The sequence below is a fragment of the Rhinoderma darwinii genome, chromosome 2, assembly GCF_050947455.1.
Source record: "Rhinoderma darwinii isolate aRhiDar2 chromosome 2, aRhiDar2.hap1, whole genome shotgun sequence".
In the NCBI taxonomy this organism is placed as follows: domain Eukaryota; kingdom Metazoa; phylum Chordata; class Amphibia; order Anura; family Rhinodermatidae; genus Rhinoderma; species Rhinoderma darwinii.
Genome location: NC_134688.1, coordinates 257623054 through 257650818, shown reverse-complemented (window position 1 = coordinate 257650818; position 27765 = coordinate 257623054). Strand labels below are relative to the sequence as shown.

The following is a 27765-nucleotide window of genomic DNA, read 5'->3' as shown; positions in this document are numbered from 1 at the left end:
AGTAGGTGTTTTTTCATAATAAAATAAACCGGTAAAGCCTACTTACCTATAAAATTTCACCCCATCACTGGCCTTCATGCTTCTCACAGTGGTGATAAAAGTAATGTCATGATGTGATGTACATAGTAATACTGTGTCATGTGATAGTGATGGCCAATAAAGGACCACATAGCTGCTAACTGTGCCCAGAGAGCACCATATTCTTTTCAGCATAGAGCTATACTTTGCCCACATAGAGCACAGTGTTATTTTATGCTCACTATGCAAAACAACGCCCAAATCATGAAAAATTGTGCCCAGGGAATGACATACATTGTCCAATTGTCCAGTGGATTTGTAGGGCCCATATAGTTTTTACAGCTCCACCTTCCCCTTCACATACTAGACACCTCCTCTTTATCCTTACCTAGTAGCTTAAACCCTTATGCATGATACAGGAGAATTAGGCTATGTTTACACAGAGTTTTTTGCAGGAGGAAAATTCCTCCTGCAAAAACTGCTCCAGACGGTTTTTGCACAGTGGTTTGACAAAAACTCGTCAAAACACTTGTTTTTTTCCTCTTTCTGACTGATTGAAATGGGGTTTTGGAGGCGGAAACCGCCTCAAGATGGGTCATGGCGCTTCTTTCTACCGCGACGCATTTTTTTTACTCGCGGTAAAAAACTCGTCCAACTCCCATTGAAATCAATGGGAGGCATTTTCGGGCGGTTTTTGACGAGTTTTGCGGCGCAGTTTCCGCGTAAAAAAACTCGTCAAAAAACTCGTTAAAAAACTCTGTATGAACAGGGCCTTATGTTACCCTCTGCTAGCTACTGACATTTCTAATTTTCCCAATCTCCTCATCTGCCTCCCAGTTTCTATCTTTAACCTCGTCCCTCGGTCTGTCACAACTTACTAACTCTCCTACACATGAAGACGGGCATTCACTTGACCTGGTCTTCTTCCGCCTCTGCTCAGTTTCTGACTTTATTAACTCTCCTCTCCCGCTTTCTGACCACAATCTTCTCTCCTTTACTATCAAATATTCTCTGCCTCCTCAGGTCATCCCTACGTATCAGACATACAGAAATCTACATGCCATTAACACTGTGAAACTCATAGACAGTCTACAGTCCTCATTGTCCCCTATCTCTTCCCTCTCCTGTCCCAATCTGGCTGCCAAACTTTACAATAACACTCTCAAAAATGCATCGGATGAAGCAGCCCCCCCTACACTCCGTACCACCCGACAAAGACGACGACAACCCTGGCACACGCCTCAATCCCGCTTTCTTCAGCGGTGCTTGAGATGTGCCGAACGACTGTGGAGAAAATCGCATTTGGATGCAGATTTCCTCCATTACAAATTTATGCTCAAAACTTACAACTCTGCCCTTCACCGCGCCAAACAAGTCTACTTCACTTCTCTCATCTCCACACTATCTAACAATCCAAAACGCCTCTTTGATACATTTCACTCCCTCCTTAGTCCTAAAGTGCAGACGCCAATCACAGATCTCAGTGCTGAAGACCTGGCCAATTATTTTAAAGTTAAAATTGACAACATCCGGCATGATATTATCTCCCAGTCCCCTAGTAACATCGATCCCCTTCCCTCCCGCACTCCCTCTTCTTCACTCTCAGCATTTGACCCAATAACTGAAGAAGAAGTCTCGAGGCTCCTCTCTTCTTCTCGTCCTACTACCTGCCCTAGTGATCCTGTCCCCTCACACCTCCTCCAGTCCCTCTCCCCAGCTGTCACTAGTCACCTGACTAAAATATTTAACCTCTCTCTTTCCTCTGGTATCTTTCCCTCCGCTTTTAAACATGCCATTATAAACCCATTATTGAAAAAACCAACTCTTGACCCATCCAGCGCTGCCAACTACCGACCAGTCTCTAATCTGCCCTTCATCTCCAAACTCCTGGAACGCTTGGTCTACTCTCGCCTTATCCGCTATCTCTCTGCTAACTCCATTCTTGACCCCTTACAATCTGGTTTCCGCACTCTACACTCCACAGAAACTGCCCTTACTAAAGTCTCAAATGATCTCTTGGCGGCTAAATCGGACGGTAAATCCTCTCTCCTGATTCTTTTGGATCTCTCTGCAGCCTTTGACACTGTAGACCACAAACTCCTACTTAACATGCTCCACTCTATTGGCCTCCAGGACGCGGCTCTCTCTTGGTTTTCCTCCTATCTCTCTGACCGCTCGTTCAGTGTGTCATTTGCTGGTTCCACTTCTTCTCCTCTTCCCCTTGATATCGGGGTTCCTCAGGGATCAGTCCTAGGTCCGCTGCTCTTTTCTCTCTACACAGCTCCTATTGGACAAACCATCAGCAGATTTGGCTTCCAGTACCATCTCTACGCTGATGACACCCAATTATATACCTCTTCCCGTGACATCACCCCTGCTCTAATACAGAACACCAGTGATTGTCTGTCCGCTGTCTCTAACATCATGTCCTCTCTCTATCTGAAACTGAATCTTTCTAAAACTGAGCTCCTTGTCTTCCCACCATCTACTAACCTCCCTAAACCTGATGTCTCCATCTCTGTGTGTGGCACTATCATCACTCCTAAGCAGCACGCCCGCTGTCTCGGGGTTATTTTTGACTCAGATCTTTCCTTTACTCCTCACATACAATCACTTTCACGCTCCTGTCATTTTCACCTCAAAAACATCTCCAGAATCCGCTCTTTTCTTACGGAGGAAACTGCCAAAACTCTCATTGTTGCTCTGATTCACTCTCGTCTTGACTACTGTAACTCATTACTAGTCGGTCTTCCCCTCACTAAACTCTCCCCTCTCCAATCTATCCTCAATGCAGCAGCCAGGCTCATCTTTATGACCAACCGCTACACCAACGCCTCTAATCTGTGCCAGTCACTGCACTGGTTGCCCATCCCCTTCCGAATAAAATTTAAACTTATTACTCTCACCCACAAAGCTCTCCACAGTGCTGCACCTCCTTACATCTCCTCCCTCATCTCTGTCTACCACCCTACTCAGGCTCTACGTTCTGCCAACGACCTTAGATTAAAATCCTCCATAATCCGAACCTCCCACTACCGTCTACAGGATTTCTCTCGTGCTGCACCCGTCCTCTGGAATGCGCTACCCCAGACAATCCGATTAATTCCCAATATCCACAGTTTTAAACGTGCCCTGAAAACACATCTATTTAGACAGGCCTATAACATTCCCTAATCTGACTCCTTTCCATGGCCCTCCTTTTAGATTAGTCATCAGAATAAGATTCCCTCACACTCCTTCTCTTCATGTCTGTCATACACGGATACTGGCTGGTGACCGGCTCATGCAGCTTTATGTTACCACCGCATGTGTATAAAAATGGCCGGACCATTGTACAGAACAAACACTGTTACACTTTGTGTCTCCTTTACTTCCTCATAGATTGTAAGCTCTTGCGAGCAGGGTCCTCACTCCCCAGATTTGAATTGTAAATGAACTTTGTCACTATGTAATGTCTGATATTGTTTGTTTCATGTCCCCTCTAAATTGTAAAGTGCTGCGTAATATGTTGGCGCTATATAAATAAAGATTATTATTATTATTATTCCCATATTACCTAATTACCTATTATGTCCTAAAGGTCCTCCCAGCTGATGTTCAGGACTTGTCAGTATTGGAGATGGTGCACTTGCAATATATGAAGGGCGGGAGGTATAACCTTGTACCCACAATCATGTATATGCCTATGCCAAAGTGAGTTATTAGTAATTTACTTAAAAACTGTGTACTAGCCTTACACAGTAGAAGTAACAAGCACTTTCAATGACATTTTTCTACATTGTTTCATTTTCATTGCAAAAAGCACAAATTTGTTAACTTTTGTGTTTAGCGCTTATGCGTGGTTTAATTGCTGTGGTGTCACAATGCTAAATTTTATATTGATGCCTGGAACACCATTTAGTAATTTCTATTCTGTATACAGTTCACTGTTTAGAAATGTAAAACTAGTCATAGGGTTACAAAAGAGTTTTCAGAAATATATGATCTACAAACAATATTTGTTCTAAGAAATAGGACAGCCACTTAGCAGCGGTGAGTCTCGCGAGGCAACTGCGTTTGGGCTTGGAAGCTGCCTTCCGAAAGAAAAAAAATAATAATTTTGTGTATTTCCTTCTTAACTATCTTAATAATACTCACTTTTAAGCTTAATAGGGACTATAAAGGTATGCTAACATTGGGAGTTCCATTGATTTTCATGAAGATAAACCAAAATGATCAACAATAATGAGCAATTTGCTTTTTGCGATGGTTAGTTTTATTGTTTAGATGTAATACCTGATTGTGCTACCTCCTAACAACAACAATTGAAACCAGATGTTTCCAAAAAGTGGCTATTAGTTATTCACATCTGGAATTTTGGCCAACTCTTCATTTCAGAATTGCTTTAGTTTAGCCACTTTTGAAGGGCTTTCGAGCATGAACTGCCTGTGGATTTTGAGTAGTAATTTTCTTTTGAGCCATTTTGAGGTGTACTTATGATGATAGACTGATGATCAGACATTCTTCATCTGGATTTTATGGTAGAGAGATAAACATCTAACGAACTGGTGATGAAAGTAATTTGATGATGTGACGTTCATAGTGTTAGTGTGTCATGTGATAGTATGGCCAATAAAGGACCACATAGCTGCTAACAGTGCCCAGGGAGCACCATATGTCTTTCAACATAGATAGCAGAAGATTTAGGCTAAATAGAGTCAAACATGGATTTTCACCGTTGGGCTTTAAAACAGATAAAAAGATAGTACACGTATAGTGATTTCTTTGAAGTGATCTTTTCAAATTCCAAATAAAATGAAAACATAAAGGAACAAACCGTAAACATTTGGCTACCCATAATGATTTGCAGTAACTCTCATGTTTTCATATGATGTTATATGGACATGGTTTCCCAGACATCTGCATAACACTTTCTTTTAAAGGGCCCTTGCCCATTATGCAACATTGCTTATAAAGATGACAAAGATATTGGTGAATTCTACAGAAAACCTTACCTGGAATTGTCCATAGTTCATTCCATTGGCCACCCAGAAAGCCGACATTTGGGAAAAGTTTGACATGTATGACTGGTTTGTGGGACCCTCAGCCACAGGTGAAGAGGGTGGCATGAATACAGGGCCTGCCTGTTTCCCGTTTCTATTTTCAGTTTCATTGCCAGAAACTGGTGTAACAGCTTGCATAGGCATTGCAAAACCTAGAATAAATAAGTCAGTTAACAAAAAAATATTATTTTAAAGTTGATTTAAGAGGAATAACATTGTATCATTTTCATTTCTAAAGTAAATAAACATGGACAATTTTAGCTTTGACATCTTAATAAGTATATTACATTAATCTATATGCCATTTTGCTCCACGCGTTTTGTAGGAGAGAATTTGTGCAGCTCTAAGATCACGGATCAGTACTGCTACATTGCATTGGCATTGGTAACATATAATATAGTGCGAGCTCCTTTAATGACACTATATTAAGGGGATATAAACAGCAAGTCCTTATATGTTATCAAAATTATCTTCAGTAAAGAGAAAAACTTCAAAGTGTCATACCTGTGTACCTTTTGTGTCTACATTCGTCACTAAGTCCCCAGATATATGTATTTATATAGTGTTTATGTACAAATGGCAAAGGTTATCTCATCGAGATTACAAATAAAAGCAAGACAAACATCCAAGAGGATAGAAACATAAAGTCCTTTTGTCTGTAGAAAATTGTGCTGCAGCGCTCAGATAAACAGGAATTACCTTTTCCTTGTTTTTTACGTGAAAGTCATTTTAATGAAAATCTTGTTTTATTTGTAGCTGAATAATTACACATTTTATTTCTCAAAAATGGATGTGTCAAGTGGTGTCACATAACAGAATTTGAGCTATTTTCTGAATATGGTACCGTGCATCATTTTAACAATGTGTAGAAAAATAATATTCTGGCAGCACACCATAGTAGTTATGCAGCAGGCCAGGGCTTTTTCATGATATATTATCTTTTATGGTGCATTACATTTGGAATTTCACAAATATGATTATAACAGGCCACAGACAGGGGACCTGGCTACCCTACCAGTAACAGTTATATAACTTACAGCTGTTTTCTCTAAACAGTAGCATGTGAGCCACAAGTGGTTTGTAGGCCCCATTAATGTGGCTCATTATGTGGTTGAAGTTTATGAGGAGAAGATTACTTATAGACACTACATTGTGGCTGCATGATGAAGATGATTACAGGTGGAAAAGAATGGCAAGATTAGACAGTCTAGCCCAGGGGTCTCAAGCACGGGGCCCGCGGGACACAGAGCCACTAGTGCAGACTCTGCTCCGGGACTCTGGAATTCCCTGACATCGCTGTCCACATATGAACAGCGATGTCTGGGGCTTCCCCAGAGCCGGAGTCCCATGCAGAGCGCTAGTATAGGCTCCGCTCCGGGACTCTGTGGAATTCCCTGACATCGCTGTCCATATATGGGCAGTGTTGCCAGGGTCTTCCCCAGAGCGGAGTCCCGGGCAGAGCGCTATTATAGGCTCTGCTCCAGGACTCTGTGGAATTCTCTGACATTGCTGTCCATATATGCACAGTGTTGTCAGGGTCTTCCGCAGAGCGGAGTCCCGGGCAGAGCGCTAGTATCGGCTCTGCTCCGGGACTCTGTGGAATTCACTGACATCGGTGTCATTGTTTTGGACACACGATGTCTGGGGCTTCCCCAGAGTGGAGTCCCAGGCAGAGCGCTAGTATAGGCACTGCTCTGGGACTCTGTGGAATTCCCAGACATCGCTGTCCATATAAGGACAGTGTTGTCAGCGTCTTACCCAGAGCGGAGTCCCGGGCAGAGCGCTATTATAGGCTCCGCTCCGGGACTCTGTGAAATTCCCTGACATCGCTGTCCATATATGGACAGCGTGTCAGGGTCTTCCCCCAGAGCAAAGTCCAGGGCATAGCGCTAGTATAGGCTCTGCTCCGGGACCCTATGGAATTTCCTGACATCACTGTCCATATATGGACAGTGTGTCAGGGTCTTCCCCAAAGCGGAGTCGTGGGCAGAGCGCTGGTATCGGCTCTGCTTCGGGAATCTGTTGAATTCACTGACATCAGAGTGTTATATGCAACAAGCGCTGATCAACGAGACATTGGCCGTTATGCCAATTGCTCGTCCCCATACATTATTAACACGTCGGCAGCGCGTCTCCCTGTTTACACAGTAAGATATTGCCGCTGACAATGATAATATTTTACTTTTCTAGAACGATGCGATCATCAGGTGAACGAGCAATTGCTCGCTTATCTGCTGATCGTTGCCATGTTTACAATTATCGACAACAAGTGTTCTATGAACGATAGTTTGCCCTAAATTTGCCCAGTGTAAAACCTCCATTAGAGATGCTTGATCATTTTCTATCACCTCTGATTGTGACAAATATACAAAAGTCACACTATATGTCAGCGTTACAAGACTGCTACATTGGGAAACTGTTTTCAAATGATATAAAATATGTATATTGCATAATAAATAATGTAACTCAAAGCTGTATTCTTACTTTCTGGGGGAGAACCCTAATATGCTGCATTATAAGGAGATTATTATAGAGCATTACTGTCACGATGCGGGGTGTGGATGTCACGATGTGGGGTGTGGACCCACTGGGCCGTACCGCGTAGCGGGGATGGCAGCTGGCCAAACCGGAAGGTACACAGTTCAATGATTCAGCGAGAGTACCTGAGGCAATCGTAGGCAGTGGCGAGGCGGACACGTCCAGAACCAGGCGGTGGGAAGTCGTTCGGAGAGGCGTAGCAGGGTAGCGTAGACTGTAGCACAGCACGGCAGGTAGCACAGCACGGCAATAGCACTAGGTAGCACGGAAACAGGATACGGGATACGGAATACAGGAGCAAGGTACACTGGGAGGCTGGAAGACACTGGGAGACCATAAGCAAGACGAACAATGGGAAAACTAACAATGCTCTGGCAAAGGGCAAGAGGGCAGAGCCCTTTTTATAGCCCAGGGCATCCTGGGCCAGATTACAGTTTTTACAAAAAGGCGCGCACTGGCCCTTTAAGGCCGTGCACGCGCGGGTGCGCGCACCCGCCGGAGACACTCGGAATCCGGAAGAGAGTGCCGGCGCCTGACTGGGGGACGATGCTGCAGGCAGGTAAGCTGTCCATGGTCACGGCCGTCGGGGTTAACGACCGATCGACGGGCCGTGGCCATAGACGTTACAGTATCCCCCCTCTTCTTGGGACTAGAGCGAGAGAGAAACTTCCTCACAAGAACAGGGGCATCGATGTTCTCCTCTGGCTCCCAAGACCTCTCTTCTGGGCCGAACGCCCTCCAGTCCACCAAATAAAATGTCCTTCCTCCCACCTTCTTGGTAGCCAGAATCTCCTTTACCTCGAAAGTCCCAGATGGGCCGGCAGGAATCACTGTGGGACTAGGAGTCCTGGAGTAGCGGTTCAGGACCACCGGTTTTAGCAGGGAGACGTGAAAGGAGTTAGGAATCCTGAGAGTGGGGGGGAGCCGCAGCTTGTAGGATACCAGGTTAATTTGTAGCAGGACTTCAAAGGGACCAAGGAACCTCGGGGCAAATTTGCATGACGGCACCCTCAGCCGGATATTCCTAGAGGACAGCCAGACTTTAGTCCCTGGAAGGAACTGTGGAGGCGCCCGTCTTCTTGTGTCTGCCTTTCTCTTCATGCGGTCCACCGCCAAGAGGATAGAAGATCGGGTCTGTTGCCATATCTGTAGAAAGTCCCTGAAGGTGGAGTCGGCTGCAGGCACCTGGGACATTGTAGAAACAGGAAGAGGTATACGAGGATGTTGGCCGTAGACGATGAAAAATGGACTGGATGTGGTCGACTCACTGGTGTGTTTGTTATAGGAGAACTCTGCCCACGGGAGCAACTGCACCCAATCATCATGGCGCCTGGACACAAAGTGACGTAGGTAGTTCTCCATAATCTGGTTAACTCTCTCGACTTGCCCGTTGGACTGGGGATGATAGGCCGAAGAGAAGTCCAATTTCACACCAAGGAGCCCGCAGAGTGCTCTCCAAAACTTCGAGGTAATCTGGACACCTCTGTCCGAGACAATATGCAGGGGCAATCCGTGCAGACGGAAGATGTGCTGTATGAAGAGGTCAGCCAACCACGTAGCAGAAGGCAGAGCAGTCAACGGGATGAAGTGAGCCATCTTGGAAAATCGATCCACCACCTCCCAGATCACACTGCAACTCGCAGAAGGAGGAAGATCCGTGACGAAGTCCATAGCGACATGCTGCCACGGGGCAACGGGCACAGGCAGTGGTTGGAGCAAGCCCGCAGGTCTGGATTGAGCAACTTTATTTGCTGCACAGACTGTGCACGAGGAGACAAAGTCCATGACATCTTTGGGCAGCATGGGCCACCAGAACTGACGGGTGATTAAATCTTGGGTCTTACGAGCACCCGCGTGACCTGCCAGCTTAGAGTTGTGACCCCAGCGAAGAATTCTTCCTCGGTCAGCCAGACGCACAAAAGTCCTACCCGGAGGAATGTCTCTGACTTGCAGGGGATTCACAGAGAAGATACAGGATGGGTCAATGATATTCTGTGGAGATTCCATGGCGTCCTCGGTTTCGAAAGATCTAGACAAGGCATCGGCCCTCACATTCTTGTCGGCGGGACGGTAGTGGAGTTCAAAACGGAACCGAGCAAAGAACAATGACCACCTGGCTTGACGAGGATTCAACTGCTGGGCCGTCTGTATGTAGGTCAAATTCTTGTGATCCGTGAAGATCAGGATAGGGTGAACCGCGCCTTTCAGTAGGTGTCTCCACTCCTGCAGAGCCAGTTTGATGGCCAGTAACTCCCGGTCCCCAATCGAGTAGTTACGCTCTGCGGTAGAAAACAGCTTGGAATAGTAACCATATACCACGGCCTTGCCTTTCGGTCTTTTCTGGAACAACAGTGCACCAGCACCCACCGAGGAGGCGTCCACCTCTAACGAAAACTGTAAGGACACGTCCGGATGGTGCAGAATGGAGGCAGATGTGAAGGCTTTCTTTAAGGATTCAAATGCGGCTTCAGCCTCCGGGGTCCACAACTTGGCATTCATACCTTTCTTAGTGAGGGTGGAGATAGGTGCTGTCAAAGATGAGAAATTGGGGATGAAGAGTCGGTAGAAGTTGGCGAATCCTAGAAAGCGTTGGATGGCCCTTAAGCCTTGGGGGAGTGGCCACTCCAGGACGGCCTTTACCTTCTGGGGATCCATCTTGAGACCCTGATCTGAGATAATATAGCCCAGGAAGGATAGAGACTTCTTCTCGAACACACACTTCTCCAATTTGGCGTAAAGTCGATTCTCTCTTAGACGGAGCAACACCTGGCGGACATGACTTCGATGAGTTACTGGGTCTGGGGAAAAAATCAGAATGTCATCGAGATACACCACAACACAAACATACAGGAGATCACGAAAAATGTCATTGACAAATTCTTGGAATACTGCGGGAGCGTTACACAGGCCGAAGGGCATGACTAAGTATTCGTAATGCCCATCACGAGTATTAAAGGCAGTCTTCCACTCGTCACCTCAACGAATCCGGATCAGATTATAGGCCCCCCGCAGGTCCAGTTTAGAAAAAAAATTTGCCCCCCGTATGCGATCAAACAGTTCCGAAATTAAAGGCAGAGGATACCTGTTCTTCACCGTGATCTGGTTTAGACCTTGGTATTCGATACAAGATCGTAATGATCCATCTTTCTCTTTAACAAAGAAGAACCCTGCTCCGGCCGGGGATGAAGATTTACGAATGAAACCCCTCTCCAGGTTCTCCTTGATGTAAGCCGACATGGACTGGGTCTCTGGCAAGGAGAGAGGATACACTCTACCACGAGGAGGAGACGATTCCGGAACCAGGTCGATTGGGCAGTCATATGCCCGGTGTGGCGGCAAGGTCTCGGCCTCCTTTTTATTGAAGACATCGCCGAACATAGAGAAACAGAGGGGCAAACCTGCCAACGACTGAAGAGGAGCGGGCTGTGGCGACTGGATGTGACTCAGACAGCGGTCAAGACACTTCGGGCCCCACTGGAGAACCTCTCCAGAGTTCCAATCCAGGACGGGGGCGTGCAGACGAAGCCAAGGCAACCCCAACAGCACGGGGTTGACGGCCTTGGATAGGATGAATGGAGAGATGATCTCAGCATGAAGGGCTCCCACTTGGAGTTTCAACGGCTTGGTTATGGACACAACTGGGTCTGGTAATGGCAGTCCATCCACCGAGGCAACGATCAACGGCCTTTCAAGCGGGATAGTAGGCAACTGTAGGAGATCCACAAGATCCTGGCAGATGAAGTTGGCTGCAGAGCCGGAGTCCAGATATGCGGAGACCTGATGAGACCTCTCGCCAGCAATAATGGTTACAGGAATAAATAGTTTGGAGGAGAGTTCTTGCTTTAATGTGTTGACGCCAAGGGTTGTCTCTCTAACCAAGCCTAGGCGCTGGGGTTTTTTGGCTTGTGAGGACACAGACGCACGACATGGCCAGCGAGGCCGCAATATAAGCACAGTCCAGAGGTGCGCCTGCGCTCTTTCTCCTGAACCGATAATTTTAGTCGGTCAACTTGTATCGGAACCTCAGGCAAAGCGATAGAAGCAGGCAAGAGGGGTTGCTGAAAGTTGGGCGCCAGTCTAGGATGCCGGCGCTCCTGACGAACTTCATGGGATCTCTCCCTCAGCCTTATGTCAACCCGAGTGGCAAGCAGAATCAAGTCGTCCAACGCGGGAGGCAGGTCTCGAGCAGCCAGTTCGTCCTTGATCTCTGGCGACAGACCATGCCAATAGGATGCCACAAATGCCTCATTGTTCCAGGATAGCTCTCCTGCCAGAGTCCGGAACTGAATAGTATACTCGCCCACGGAGTTGTCCTCTTGGCGAAGGTTGAAGATGGCGGTGGCGGCTGATGAGACTCGTCCTGGTTCCTCAAAAACGGTTCGGAAAATTTGTGCGAACTCCTGGAAGTTTCGGGTCTCGGGTCCCTGACGTTCCCAGATAGGGTTAGCCCATGCCAGGGCCTTGCCGGTCAGGAGGGAGATGATAAATGCGATCTTGGCTCCATCTGACGGAAATGCCCGAGAGTGCAGGGTAAAATGAATGTGGCATTGGTTCAGGAACCCCCGACAAGCACTGGCATCTCCATCGAACCGAGAGGGCAATGGCAGTGATAACCGAGGGTCCGTACAGGAACTGCCAGGAGGAGCAACAGTAGGGTCGGCTTGAGAAACTTGCACAGAAGCAGGAATGGAGGCAACTAGCGTCCCTAGCTGCTGCGCCATAGAGTCCACGGCCACGAGGAGCTGGTCCTGCCTAGCTCGGAGATCCAGCAGATCCGCCTGCATGGCTTGGGAGGGTGACAAGCCCTTGAATTGGCCAGCGGGGTCCATGGCCAGAGCGTACTGTCACGATGCGGGGTGTGGATGTCACGATGCGGGGTGTGGACCCACTGGGCCGTACCGCGTAGCGGGGATGGCAGCTGGCCAAACCGGAAGGTACACAGTTCAATGGTTCAGCGAGAGTACCTGAGGCAATCGTAGGCAGTGGCGAGGCGGACACGTCCAGAACCAGGCGGTGGGAAGTCGTTCGGAGAGGCGTAGCAGGGTAGCGTAGACTGTAGCACAGCACGGCAGGTAGCACAGCACGGCAATAGCACTAGGTAGCACGGAAACAGGATACGGGATACGGAATACAGGAGCAAGGTACACTGGGAGGCTGGAAGACACTGGGAGACCATAAGCAAGACGAACAACGGGAAAACTAACAACGCTCTGGCAAAGGGCAAGAGGGCAGAGCCCTTTTTATAGCCCAGGGCATCCTGGGCCAGATTACAGTTTTTACAAAAACGCGCGCACTGGCCCTTTAAGGCCGTGCACGCGCAGGCGCGCGCACCCGCCGGAGACACTCGGAATCCGGAAGAGAGTGCCGGCGCCTGACTGGGGGACGACGCTGCAGGCAGGTAAGCTATCCATGGCCACGGCCGTCGGGGTTAACGTCCGATCGACGGGCCGTGGCCATAGACGTTACAATTACATAGAGCTTGGCAAATGCATTCAAGTCTCTATATTAAATACATTTCAAAAAATCATATGAAGTCAGTCAATTTTTTCCTATTTGTGCTTACTTTACATATTTTCTCAAGGCATCAAGGGACTAATAGTTTCTTGAGCAGCTTCGCCACTTATACCAGTGGTCTTGCTGCAGGAAAGAAAAGCTAGCAGGCATTAAATGCCGAAATTTGACTTACTGTTTCAGAGAACAATTTAGCTTGATTAAGTCTGCAGATATTAATAGCACAATACATCTTCGATATTATGAAGGAGATGATGCACTTGTAAGAAGCATTTATATATTAAAACAAATGAAACTAATTTCTTTATAATACACATAGGTCAGATATTTTTGCTGCCGTTTCCCAGTGCACTCAGAAATATATATAATGATATTACAGAATTAATAGAAATAAAATTTATTGGCTTATGTTACCTACCTTAGATTAACACATGATCTGAGTAATTAGTTTAGGATAGGTGAATTAAATGAACAGATATATTTCATATATTAAACTGTAACATCATCCTCATCCTCATAATTATAATTCAGTGCTCCTGAACTTTGCCCAAACTAAATCTTAACATTCTCCTACTTTATTTTTCTGTTGAAAAATTACATATTCTTAAAAAGGAACATAGTATTCTTACAGTTAATGAATAATATGTAGATGTATTTGACCACAAGCTATTCTACTGTGGAGTCACAATTCCCTTATAGGATATTTGAAAATAGGCAACCCGTAGGTAAAAAAAAGAAAATTGTTTGCAATAGATTGTCAGTACATTTGTGGCTTCATGTCCCTAAATGGGTTATCTCTATATGGGAATATGTATGTAATATAGGGTGTCATGTCAGGGGAGATATGGACTTTCCAGTGAATTTCCCAAGCAATACCAGCTGACTGTGGGGGGATAACTGTTATGTAGTAATAAAGTGAACTACCCTTTAAAGAGATATGTAGTTTAGAACCTTAGAGTCAATTGGTCACTTTAAATTATGGCAAAAGCAAGGGCACATACAAAAGGGCCATTATGTGTGTGTATGGGGGGGGGTAAAGAGAGGGTGAAATGAGATTCATGACTCATTATTTATGGCGATAAATAATCTGCATACTTTTTTTTTTCTTTTTACTAGAAAGCATTGTTCTAAAGTCTCTTTACTAGCTGTATCTCTGCAAGGAGTATCAGTATCTTTTGTGAGACTATATGCTCCACTTTGACGAATGATCTTAATGGCCAGATCACACATTCATTTGTTTGCTGCATATGGCTATTTTGTTTATACCCAAACCTTATTATTCATATGGATTAAGGCACATTCACACTAGTACATTTCGGTAGAATACTGAACTTGTTTGTTTTTATATATAGAAGGGACAAGGCAAGTGATATATTAATGCTGTCCAACCCCTCCCACACATAAAGGCATACATTTTCAAAAGATACTGGTGTGAATGCGTCCGTTTATTGTCACATAGGACTGCTGGCTGTGCTCTAGATCCTGTAAAACACATAATGTTTTACGTAAACAAAGGAATAAACATTTCGGACACATCAGGAATCAATCCTATTTGTTATGCTTGACGCACATGGTTCCAGGTAACAATACAGGTTCCTGCAATGTTGAAAGATGCAGCAACTGAGCAGGTGAATAATAAATGACATTCTCTGCAAACTTTAATGCTGCCAATGTCACATATGGCATCAGATCTCAGTCAATAGACTCCAGGGTGAGATATACACTGCTAATACACTACTCCTAACTAGATAAGGACAGAAATGCGTATTTTTTAATTAAATTATGGAGTGCTTATCTCTCATGCTGCATTTATATAATTAAAAAGCATTTATGGCACTATCATGAGACAATAAGGAGTAAATAAATTAGGAATAAAACCAGCAGGTTCTCTGCAGCACCCCAAATCAGCAATAATGGGTTAAGGGAAACTGTAAACCACTGATGAACTTGGGAAGAAAGCTGTCAGTCAGCAGCTTACCTAAAGTCAGGATTGCCAAGCACTCTCTCTCAACTATGAAATGGTTAATTTTGCTTTAAAGCATTACCCTATATTTAAGATTACAATAATTTGAATTTCAATTATTTTCTTGCCCTCAAAGAGGCTTTTGTACAGATAGGCCTCTAAAAGAGCTTAAAATAAGTAAATTGAGTGGGCATATAAGTAGGCGGCCACTACATGACTGGTGTAAGAAATAAACATAAAATCAATATGACACACAAAATGAATACTACAAGGAAGTCAGAACTAGGTAAATGTGAAAATGCTCTCTTTCTTTTGCACTAGTCAGAAGGAGAAACAAGCCGATGCATAATTAAACTCATTATTAAGGCATAAAACTGCCCTTTAGATTCAAAACAGCCATGACATCAGCTCCAACTGTCAAGGTCTATAGCAGATTGGGAGTCCAGTGACTTAAACAATCTGGCAGGGGAATAATAATAGCAAGATTGTCAAGTAACAGTCTAGGGTTGGTACACAAATAAGCAGAAACAGGTTGTAGTGTGAGGCAAAGATGTGGTCAGAGGCAATCCATGCTCGGTTCACAGATAAGCGTCAACATGTAGCGTAAGGCAGAGACGTGGTCATGACACAATCCAAGTTCACCACACAGATATGCAGCAACAGTTTGTAGAGTAAGGCAGAAAGGAACTAGACTATTAACAGGAAGTTCAATAGTGTGGTTTCACCCTTTTGGCTTACTATATAAACCTGGCTCTTACACTTCCTGATTGCCAATCAGGCAATCAAGGCAAATACTCCACGGAGGCAAAAGTTGAGAGAAACTAGACTACAGATTCAGCAGCGGATCTGTCCAGCAGCACCAGTTAGTTCAGTGAGAAGAGTTGCTGCCTGGTTCACCGGAGCTTCTGGATTAAAATCCTGACACCCACCAGGGTTGTCACCCAACTTTCCAAGAGGTATGAATCTAAAATGGTTTGATACATTGTAATGTTTGCATCTGTATTATGGTCTCAACACCCGGACCCTAAATGTTCTACTGAGCCAAAGTTAGATCACCATGGAACCCTAAAATAAGGACGTTTTACTGGCGTAAACATACTGTATAACTGAACAGGGTTAATCAAACTAGTGACAACTTAGGGCAATATGGTTAAAACAAGCTACTCACAATTTAGTAGTGGGATTGAATATAGTCCATTTTATTTACTTATCTTTCACAAATATTAGTTTATCCATATGAGAATGCATTTGTTTTATTTGCTCATCTTTCAAAAACATTCACAGACTATTTGCATCTGCGCTACTGAACTGGGAGTAGCTGACTTTAACAATATTGTCCTAATGTGTCACCCGTTTGATGAACCTTTTCAGTTATGCTTTTATGCATTGAAGCAGTTACTTGAGTGTAGTGGCAATAATATTGGCTACCTTTCCAATTAATTGGTATAACTAGGAAATAGACTAAAGTAACATTTACGACTGCACAACAGAAGAGGCCAAAACTTGCAATAGTGAAAAATATGTAGTGGAAAACTTTTGTATCGTAGGCAGTTTCAAAAATTGTACTACAGCATATGACTATGGACATGAACCCCACTGATTCCTCTTGCTGCTTCTTATTTTATTTGTAGATACTCACTGTCACATTCCCTTTCATCAAAAGCTTTATTAGTTCAAATTATAATTTTAGTGTGCCAAAATAAACAGATGGGTTCTCCATTGTTAGTAGACCCAATAATGCCAACACACATTATTTGTGTCAGATACTGCGCATGACACCTGTAGGTATATTAACCCTATTTATCTAGCCTTTCTGCCATTTATGTTATTCTTATCAACAAATGCTACACATATCTAAGAAGGAAGGATTAATAGTATCATATGTATAATGTGTTTCGTTTTGTTATCTTATTGTTAAAAATGCTTCCAGAAATTGTATACATTTTGCATGACATTAAACAATGCCAGGCCAGGAAATCATGGGTGACAGATCTTATTCTGCAGAGGATGGTGGCCTTTTTATTTTAAAACAGTTTTCATATCAAAATCTTTAAAAATCATATATTTTAATAAGTTACATGCTGTAACTTATTAAAGCGATATTTAATCATTTCCCACCACAGCCATTTTTCAGCTTTTAATTTTTGCTTCTTTCCTCCCCACCTTCCAAATGCCATATTTTTATTAGGCAACTTTTTTATTTTTCCATCGACAAAGACTTATGAGGGCTTTATTTTTGCAAGACAAGTTATAGTTTTTCATGGCACCATTTATTGTACCATAGAATGTACTAGGAAACGGGGAAAAAAATATTTGTGGGGTGAAATAGGAAATAAACAGTGATTCCTCCATTGTTTTTAATTTTTAGTTTTTACGGCATTCACCGTGCAATAAAAGCGACATGTTTACCTTATTCTGCGGGTCAATATGATTATGGCAATAATAAATTTATATTGTTTTTTTTATTTTACTACTTTTACAAGGAAAAAAACGAATTGTTAAAAATAAAATGTGTTGCCATATTCTGAGAGCTATAATTTTTTTATTTTTCTGTCGATTGAGTGGTATGATGGCTTATTTTTGCTAGATGAGCTATAGTTTTAATAGTATCATTTCGAGGTACATGCAAATTTTTGATCACTTTTTATCACATATCGTTTTGCTGAATATGAGGTGACAAAAAAAAAAAGTGATTCTGGCGTTTTAATACATATATTTTTTTTCTGGTGCGTTCACCATGCAGGTTAAATAATGCTATATTGTAATAGTTCAAACTTTTACAGACACGAAGACACAATTTATGGTTATTCTATTTTTTTGTTTTTTTTAACTTAATATTTTTTTTGTACATTAAAAAAACATATTTTACTCTTTTTTTTTTAAACTTTTTTTTAATAGTCCACCTAGGGGACTTGAACCAGCAATCATTGGATCACTTTCACTATATACTGCATTACTAATGTATTGCAGTATATCGTAATTCTGACAGTCTTGGCTGGGCTTAATAGGAGTCCAAAGATGGCAGACCTGGAGGCTTAATGCCAACCAATGGCACCCCGCGATCGCATCACGGGGGGCGATGGGTTGTCAGAGGGGGTCGCCCCCCTCCTTCAAATGACTTAGATGCCATAGATGCCGTATTGCAGTGTATTGTACCAGCGATCCAACGATCACTGGTTCAAGTCCCCTAGGGGGGGTAATAAACTGTGTACAAAACAGTGAAATTAAATTTTTAGTAGTGAAAAAAGATAAAAAAATATTAAAAGTTTAAAAACAACGCTCTTACCATTTTCCTCTAAAGTAATGTAAAATCTAAATAAAAGTAAGCAAAATTGGTATGAGTGCGTCCATAAAAGTCTGAAGTATTACAATATTGCATTACTTAACACGCACGGTGAACGCCGTAAAAAAAAAAATATAAAAAATTTAAAATGCCAAAATCGCTGTTTTTTGGTCAACTTAGCTCTTAAAAAAATTTAATCGAAGGTGATCAAAAAGTTGTATGTACTAAAATATGGTACCAATAAAAACTCTAGCTTGTCCTAATCAATAAAAAAATAAAAAAAGTTATGGCTTTCAGAATGTGGCGACACAAAACAATATTTATTTTTAACAAAAAGTTTTTTTCTTTAAAAGTAGCAAAATATAAAAAACCTATATACGTTTGGTATCACTGTAATCGTATTGAGCCACAGAATAAAGTTAAGTTGACATTTTTATCGTACATTCAAAGCTGTAAAAACGAAACCCAAAAAACAATCGAGGAATCTCAGTAATTTCCAATTTCAGCCCGCAAATATTTTTTTTCCAAAAACATAAGCCTTCACACCAGTCTTTTGTCAGAAAAATAAATTAGTTATGGCTCTTGGAAGCCGGGGAGTGAAAAATTAAAACGAAACATCAAAAAATGTCTCAGTCCCAAAGCGGTTAAAGTTCCAAAGCCAAGTACCTCTTACGCAAACAAATTACATCAATGTACCCAGAAGGCTATGATCATTTATTAAGCTGCCCATTAAACACACAGTATGAGGAGAGTGCATGTACCCTTTAGAGATTCGGTGTGTACCCCCCGGGATATAACAGAATTGAGAACCTAGGCTCTAGCCAATGCTATAAATCACTAAGTAGGGTGTAACGTCCACGGCCGTGGACCGTCGTTCCGACTTACCCCTCGATGGCCGCGGCCATGGACTGGTGAGTGCTGGCTGACTTCTCCTTCCTAGGAGACGCCAGCACTCACTTCCGCTCCACTCTGCAGCATCCACTAGGGTGCATGCGCACATTAAAAATATCACCAATCAGCCTTAATCAACCTGGACTTTAAAAAGAGCTCTGCCCTTTCACTCATTGCCTGAGCATTGTTGTGTATACCCATGTTAGTCTTAGCAAATGGTCCCTTAGTATTACCCTGTTCCCGTTGTTCCCGTGCCCTGCTACCTGTATCCAGTATCCCGTGATGTATTTGTTCCTGTGCCTTAGAGTTTTGGAATCGTGTTGTGACACCTGTCACGCCTGCTGTCTTACACCACGTATGGTGTCATCTGCCATGCCTGATATCATCCGACACGTGTGGCGTCATCTGCCTTCAAGTTCATCTGTGCCTAAGCCTCTGCTACTGTCTGGACTATCAAAGGTACACTTATACTAGGACTTTGTATAGACTGTTGTTTGGCCAGCTGCTACGGTGGTGCGGCCTAGAGGGTCCACATACCAATGGATCGTGACAGTGGGATGATCTAAAACTCCTTCTGCTCATACCAATATATTGTAATGTCAGTCACTGTACACTACGTTGAGAGATCTGACTTATTACACCGGCCGATTTTGGGCGAAGCAGTGAGCGACGATCAAAGAGACATCATTGATTGGTGCTCGTTTGCTCCTGTCACAAGGAGCTATGGATGGGGATGAGCAGTCATTACTCCGATCGCTCGCCCCCCCCACCCATACATTATGTTTACACAGTGAGATGTGCTGGCGACAACGATAATATTTTACTTTTTTAAAACGATACGATCAGCAGATGAATGAGCGTTTGCTCATCGCAGCCCTGTTTACACAGGCAATTAATGGCAACGAGCATTATATGAATGCTTGTCTGCCCGATAATCGCCCAGTGTAAAACCCCCTTTAGTCCCTGATTCAGATTCTTTGTTACGTGATGAACTGATGCTAGTCTGTTTGCCTGTACAAGTATAACAACATTTCCCTTATTTGCAGCATCCAGAGGCTTTACAGGCATCCTTTCTTTATCTTATAGTTTATTCTATGAAAATGTACAACTACTGCTCCTGGACAAGTCACAAGTAGAGCAGTTTTGCTTGAAGGGGTTGTCCGAGGGTATAAGAAAAGAGAGTAGCTTTAGGAAATATTATATCATAACAAACCAAATATTACCAACCTGTTAAATGTACTGACACTCCAGTGCTGATGTTCCGGTGGTCCCTGCCGGTCTTTGTTTACCTTTCCTGCAGTGATGATGTGCCATAAATCCATAAATCTGACTGGCCTCTGGTGATGTTAGTGTATTAAGGGCATGTCATCACTGCAGAAAAAGTAAATAAGGACCAGCAGGGACCAAGGACCACTGGCACTGTAGCGGCAGGATATTGAATAGGTGAGTAATGTTTGGTTTGTTATTTTATAACTTTTAAGTGCGGCTTTCCTTTTTTATACTCTTGGCCAACCTTTTAGGCTTCGTTCACATCTGCGTCAGGGCTCCGTTTATGGGTTTCGTCTGAGCTTTCCGTCAGGGGAACCCATGAACGGAACCCTGATTGAAACAAACGGAAACCATAGGTTTCACAGGATATGCCGTAAATGTCTAATAGATGTGAGTCCCACCTCTGGGTCCCACCTCTGTTTTATCTTTAGAACAAAGGCCCCCCCCCCTGGTCCTACCCTGTCTGGCTCCCGCTAAAATTAACAAACAACCAATAACCAACTCTTTTTCACCTTGGGCTCCACTAATCATAAGAATGCTGTTACACATTTTCTTTTTACACATTGCTGTTACACAGTGATGTTACACATTTTCTTTTTACACATTGCTGTTACACATTGCTGTTACACATTTTCTTTTTACACATTGCTACAAACACACCCCTTCCACCTGGGAAAACAGAAAAGAGGAAACAAACTTAGAGGAGATATTCCGAAATACCAATTTGGCCATGACAGACAACAGACATCCTTGAGATTTCTTTCTAATTTAGATTGCAGCCATTCCTTGTGCCTGCCCTTGTCAGATCGTTGACAATACAAATACAGTTAATAGTTAGCCTCTAGTTAATAGAGTAGCCTCAGTTAAGGTACAGTCACTGATATAACTATTACAGTATATAAGAAATCTGAGCAAAACTGCATGTTAATATTAATATGCAGTCATTGCTGCATTTTTGCTACTATGATAGGTAGAAGTTATTTTATAGATGCAGTAGATACAGCTCTAATACATTTTTAGAAGTGCTTCTTAAAGAGGCTCTGTCACCACATTATAAGTGGCCTATATTGTACATCATGTGATCGGCGCTGTAATGTAGATTACAGCAGTGTTTTTTATTTAGAAAAAATGATCATTTTTGACGGAGTTATGACCTATTTTAGCTTTATGCTAATGAGATTCTCAATGGACAACTGGGCGTGTTTTACTATATGACCAAGTGGGCGTTGTACAGAGGAGTGTATGACGCTGACCAATCAGCATCATACACTTCTCTCCATTCATTTACACTGCAGATAGCGATATATCTATATCGCTATTTGCAGTCACATAAACACACTATAATGCTACTCATGTGTCATGACAATGAATATACATTACCACCAGCCAGGACGTGACGTGTATTCATTCTCCTGACCACTTCTGTAGCCTCTCTGTGATTTACAGTACAGCACAGCGAGATCTCGCTGTGAATGACAGCTTACAGCGTAATCTCGCGAGGCTACGCCTGCTATGCTGTAAATCACAGAGACGCTACAGAAGTGGTCAGGAGAATGAATACACGTCACGTCCTGGCTGGAGGTAATGTATATTCATTGTCATGACACATGAGTAACGTTATAGTGTGTTTATGTGACTGCAAATAGCGATATAGATATATCGCTATCTGCAGTGTAAATGAATGGAGAGAAGTGTATGACGCTGATTGGTCAGCGTCATACACTCCTCTGTACAATGCCCACTTGGTCATATAGTAAAACACGCCTAGTTGTCCATTGAGAAACTCATTAGCATAAAGCTAATATAGGTCATAATAACTCAGTCAAAAAATGATTGTTTTTCTAAATAAAAAACACTGCTGTAATCTACATTACAGATCACATTATGTACAATATAGGCCACTTATAATGTGGTGACAGAGCCTCTTTAAGGATATGCCAGTTGTGATTTCTATGTGTGGTTTAGTTAGATTGATTGATTGACATTTAGTTTTGTTGATTGAACAAAATGCCACAAAATATCAGGCATAGGGTAACAGTCATTTTCATGGCTGAATCGAGAAGTTCCCACCAAATAATGTTACATAAAAGGATGTAAATGTAATATTTTCAAGCTTTTTGTTTTTGCTCTTTTTCTAGTGCTTGCTTGTTCACATAAATGTAACAATATCAGGTTGATCAGTCGATGTAGTCTGCATGCTCCTTGAATATCCTCCTCTTGTTTTACAAACTGATCGGATTAAGTTATCTGTATACACCTTTGTGGGGTCCAGAGCAGACTAAAAAAGGCTAAAGGCTTTTTTACATGGGCCAATTATCGGGCAAATTTAGTTCACAGAAAGCTTGTTCTTGATAATTGCCCTTTGTACATAGGGCAGTGATCAGCAGATGAACAAGCAAACACTCGTTCATCAGTTGATCGTATAGTTTTAAATGCTCAAAATATTATAGTCGTCGGCAGCACATCTCCCTGTGTAAACAGGGAAACGTGCTGCAGACACGATAGAAATGCATGAGGAGTAACGAGCGCTCGTCCCCATACTAGCTCCTTGTGAAAGCAGCAAACGAGCGCCGATCAATGAGCAATCTTGTTGATCGGCGCGTTGCACCGGCCAAAATTGGCTAGTGTAAAAGCAGGGCCAGCGTCAGCACCCGTTGAACCCAGGCAAGTGCCGTTGCCCTCTACACTTGGGGGGCCCACTCAGCCGCCAGGTTCTGTTGCTGCCGTCGTCACGGCATCACTGTCCATATATGGACAGTTATGTCGGGAGGAGAGAAGTAGTCCCAGGCAGAGCGCTAGCGGCCCTGCTCCGGGACTCCATTTCTGGGGAAGCCCCTGACATTAATGTCCATATATGGACAGTGATGTCAGAGGGAGAGGAGTCCCAGGCAGAGCGCTACAAGCGGCTCTGCTCTGGGACTCTATCTATGGGGAATCCCCTGAAATCACTGTCCATATATGGACAGTGTTGTCAGGAGCAGAGCAGTGTCCCAGGCAGAGTGCTAGTAGCGCTCTTCCCGGGACTTTGGCTCTGGGGTTGCCCCTGACATCTCTAGCCGTATATGAACAGTGATGTCAGGGGCTTCCCCAGAGCCTGAGTACCGGAGCAAAGCCTTTACTAGCGCTCTGCCTGGGACTTCCCAGGCAAAGTGCTAGTAGTCCTCTGCCTGGGACTATGGCTCTGGGGATGCCCCTGACAACACTGTCCATATATGGACAGTGAGGTCAATAGTTTCTCCTGAAGCGGAATCCCCAGCCAGAGCATCGGCAAAGCTCTGGCTGTCGATTTCATTCCTAGAGGGAACCCCAAAGGTGCTACTTGCAGGGAGGGAGGCTGTGTGGTACTACCAGGGAGGGGGGCTGTGTGGCACTACCAGGGAGGGGGCTGTGTGGCGCTACCTGGGAGGTGGGGCTGTGTGTCACTACCTGGGAGGGGGGGCTGTGTGGCACTACCTGGGAGGGGGGCTGTGTTTCACTACCTGGGGTGGCTCTGTGGCACTACCAGGGAGGGGGGCTGTGTGGCACTACCTGTGAGGGGGGCTGTGTGGCACTATCTACAGAGGGCACAAAATGTATGGGGGTACAAACTGGGGGTCTAACTTCTATATGGGGGCATAAACAGGGCCTAACGTCTATATGGGGGCACGAAGTGAAGTTTTCTGCCATTTTACTGCCACTGTGAGTTCCCCTGCATAGGGGCCTACTAAGTCTGTGTCGCCCAAGGGCCCACATAAATCTGGAGCCGGCCCTGTGTAAAAGTACCTTAAGAGTTTTCTAGGCATTACATATCATGTGCCCATTATCAACTCCTATATAGCCATGACAAAATAAAATAAGTTTAGATCTCAACAAGGCCATCATTAGCACAGTACATTTAATACGGTTCCTCCCAGGAGTAATAACAACAAGGAAAAGGGGGAAAGGTCAGATACATTTGCTGACTGTAGGTTCATAAAATGGGTAACCAATCCTAAATGGAATGGTAAATTAAAGTTAAAAGTCACCACACACTGATCACAATGTTGAATGTATGAACAATATAGACAATAAGCATACAGAGGTATACATGGACGTCCCAATAATTGGGCATGTGATCAATTCCTGACCAGTAAGATGTAGGCCAATAACTAAATTCCAGGAGGTAGAGACCAGCAGATAATGGTAGACCAGCCACAAACAGACCACATACTGTTGAATCAAGGCTGAAATTCCCAACTTGGAGTACTACAGCAGTTAATAACAAATTAGCACTGGTAAAATTGTAAAAAAAAAGTTAAATAATGTGTACTGAAAAAGAAAAATCACAACTAAAAATAATAAAACCAAAAAATAAATTTTTCCCTTGCAAAATGCATTAGGGCAAAAATAAATAAAATTAGCACATTATTTATCACGCACGGTGACCGTAGAAAAAACTTCAAAATGATGGCAGAATTGCTTTTTTTTGCTCATCTCGCCTTCCAAAAAGGAATAAAAAGTAATCTAGAAGTAGTATATACTCAAAATTGGTACCAATTAAAACTACAGCTTGTCCCGAAAAAAAAAGTAAAGCCTTCATAATGCTACGTTGAGAGAAAAATAAATATGTTATGGGCCTTGGAATGCGGCAAAAGTTTTATTGTGCAAAAGTAGTATACCATTAAAAAAAAAAATCAATTTGATATCGCCATAATTGTATTGTTTGTTTTTCCATCCTCCCAAAAAATAATTATTAAAAGTTATTCAATAAATTATATGTACCCCAAAATGGTGCCATTTAAAAATACAACCCTTTCTACAAAAAATCAATCCTCATACGGTCACATAAACGAAAAAAAAAATAAAAAATATATATATTTATGGCTTATGGATTTCAGGGAGATGAAAATAATTGTACCCTTAATAGGTTAAGAATTCTAAACCCAAGTGTTAACTAAGGGGCTGTAAGACATCTTTGGTGGGGTCTATTTATCCTCAGCAATGGTTTGATTATCTCCTGTTTCTATAGGGTTGATCCAGAAATGTACTGATAAATATGAATAGCTAAGGATTGATATGTTAGTTCAACACATTCTTCTGCTTTATTCAATATAAGTTTATTCACTTGAAAATTAAGCAATCAACAAATAATATCTCTGAATGACTTTTTTGGCTTTGATTGTGGACTTTTTGCCCAGTATTCCACTTTAATGGTCACCTCAACGTCTTACATACCGTATTACTAAAGGTCTGTTTTTTCCTGGAGATTATTTTATTGCTGCCTTTTGTCCTAATATAAAGTTGTTGTCCTAAATTATAAAGGAGGTTTATACGGTGCATGTATTTGGAATAGCATTGAGAGGATGCTTTGTGGTGACTCCACGTTCTCCAGCTCTTGCTCCGTGAGCAATCACATCTTATTTGAAGACCTAGAGCTCTCTTACAATGTCAGTAATAAGTGTCATTGTGAGGTAACACATGTGACATCTGTTTATTACACTCTTTACTTTAGAAACTACTAAAAAAATATATCTGATCTCTTGTTAATAGCGCTTATTTTAAAGTTACATTCTACTGACTTACCCCTCACAAAGAACATTTTCAGGTTTGTACTACTTGCTATTTTAGCCCTTTTTGGTACAATGCCACGAAGATGTTCCCCTGCGAATTCATACCAATGCAGAGATAATGAGACAGAGTCAAGGTTATCTGCATAATCCATGCAGAATAATGGGAAATTTAGCAAAGCCTCCCAAATAAAGTTTATTCTCCATGAAATAAGCAGTAAAGTATTTGGTCATTGTGACTAGGTGCATAAAATGTGCTTTCTCTACATATCTTTGAGTCAATTTGAGAGATCCTAAAAATTTAAGCACCTTGACATTCTTCGCACAGATATCTAAAACTTGATAATATCTTTCTTGTTGCCCTTGTATACATAGGGGTACTTGCAAAAGAAACCAAGCTAGTTAATCATACAAATACATTATATACACACTTCTCACTATGCTTCTGGATACTATGATATCAGTTTCATTATTTTCTGAAGAAGGCACAGAAGATAAAGTAGGCCACATTAGATAAATTGTAGGAGAAGAAGTCCATGGCTTTGTGTTCCTGGTGGCAAAGCAGTATATATAACCGAACCTTTAAGTAGATGTAGCCGCATGTTTCATATCTTTTCAGCAAGCAGAATGATGTGCAGATTCGTAACTTGAAGCTCATGGTCCTCCATGCTAAATCTGTAAATGAGCCACCCACCTATCATGTGCCATTTTTAATAAATGTCTGTGTTCTCATGACAGTGGGTTCTTTGGGCCCCCTCTGGTATTAGGGCCTGGGTGTGACTACTCTCTGCACCCCCTATGGCTACACCCCTTGTAATGAGTCATATTTTGTTAGGGTCACTAAGAGTGGGCCAACACTGTAACTGATATAAAGCTATTAGTCTGGATCAGCTTTTAGATCAAATTACTTCAATGATTAAAAGAAAGGATCATGATGGATTTGGTAATAAACTGCAACATGATGGAACTCAACTGCAAGCAGATACACATTGGTATTAAATATAAAGGAGTATCCGGCACACCAATATAGAAAAAAAGGTATTTTTTATTTTGTTTCTAATGCCAGTGGCAGAGTGCGACGTTTCGGTCTAGGTGACCTTCATCAGGCACTGAATTGACGAGCGCTAGTGGTGCTGATAGCGGCTGGCCGCTGTATCATGGCCAGCCGCTATCAGCACCACTAGCGCTCGTCAATTCAGTTGCCCAGCACGGCTCAGTTCCTGATGAAGGTCACCTAGACCGAAACGTCGCACTCTGCCACTGGCATTAGAAACAAAATAAAAAATACCTTTTTTTCTATATTGGTGTGCCGGATACTCCTTTATATTTATGTTTGGGTTGGGCCCCTATCCGTGCAAAACCTCACCCTTCCACGTATCTGGTGCTATCTGAACCTTTACACACATTGGTATTAGTTTGGCTCCATAAGAAAATTACAGGATCAGTCAAACAGGGACCGTGGAATTGAGGACGTATGGGTAACAATTTTAATTGCATCTAAAAGTATTAAAAAGCCACTTTTTCCCCATTGCTTTTTCCTCTTCTGGCAGAAATTACTATGTGTGGTCAATCAGGATCCACTTACAGTAAGTCCTTCCCCCCGGAGAAGCACAGCTATGGATAGAGAGAAAGAAGTAAAGTCAACAGTAGACAGTCCCTCTTTTCTCCATGATCGACTACATTCACTGGTTGGGTGTTGCTGTTGTGCATTGTCCTGCTTCTGCC

At 42.9% G+C, this 27765-nt stretch overlaps 1 protein-coding gene across 2 annotated transcripts in view; it reads right to left on the bottom strand.

Annotated features, from left to right (window-relative positions):
- Nucleotides 1–27765, bottom strand: part of C2H1orf94 (chromosome 2 C1orf94 homolog) — a 168330-nt gene that overhangs the window by 98967 nt on the left and 41598 nt on the right. For both annotated transcript variants that reach the window (XM_075850495.1, XM_075850496.1), the window contains exon 3: nucleotides 5013–5212. In XM_075850495.1, coding sequence (XP_075706610.1) covers nucleotides 5013–5212 — 200 coding nt within the window. The remainder of the gene's footprint in view (nucleotides 1–5012; nucleotides 5213–27765) is intronic.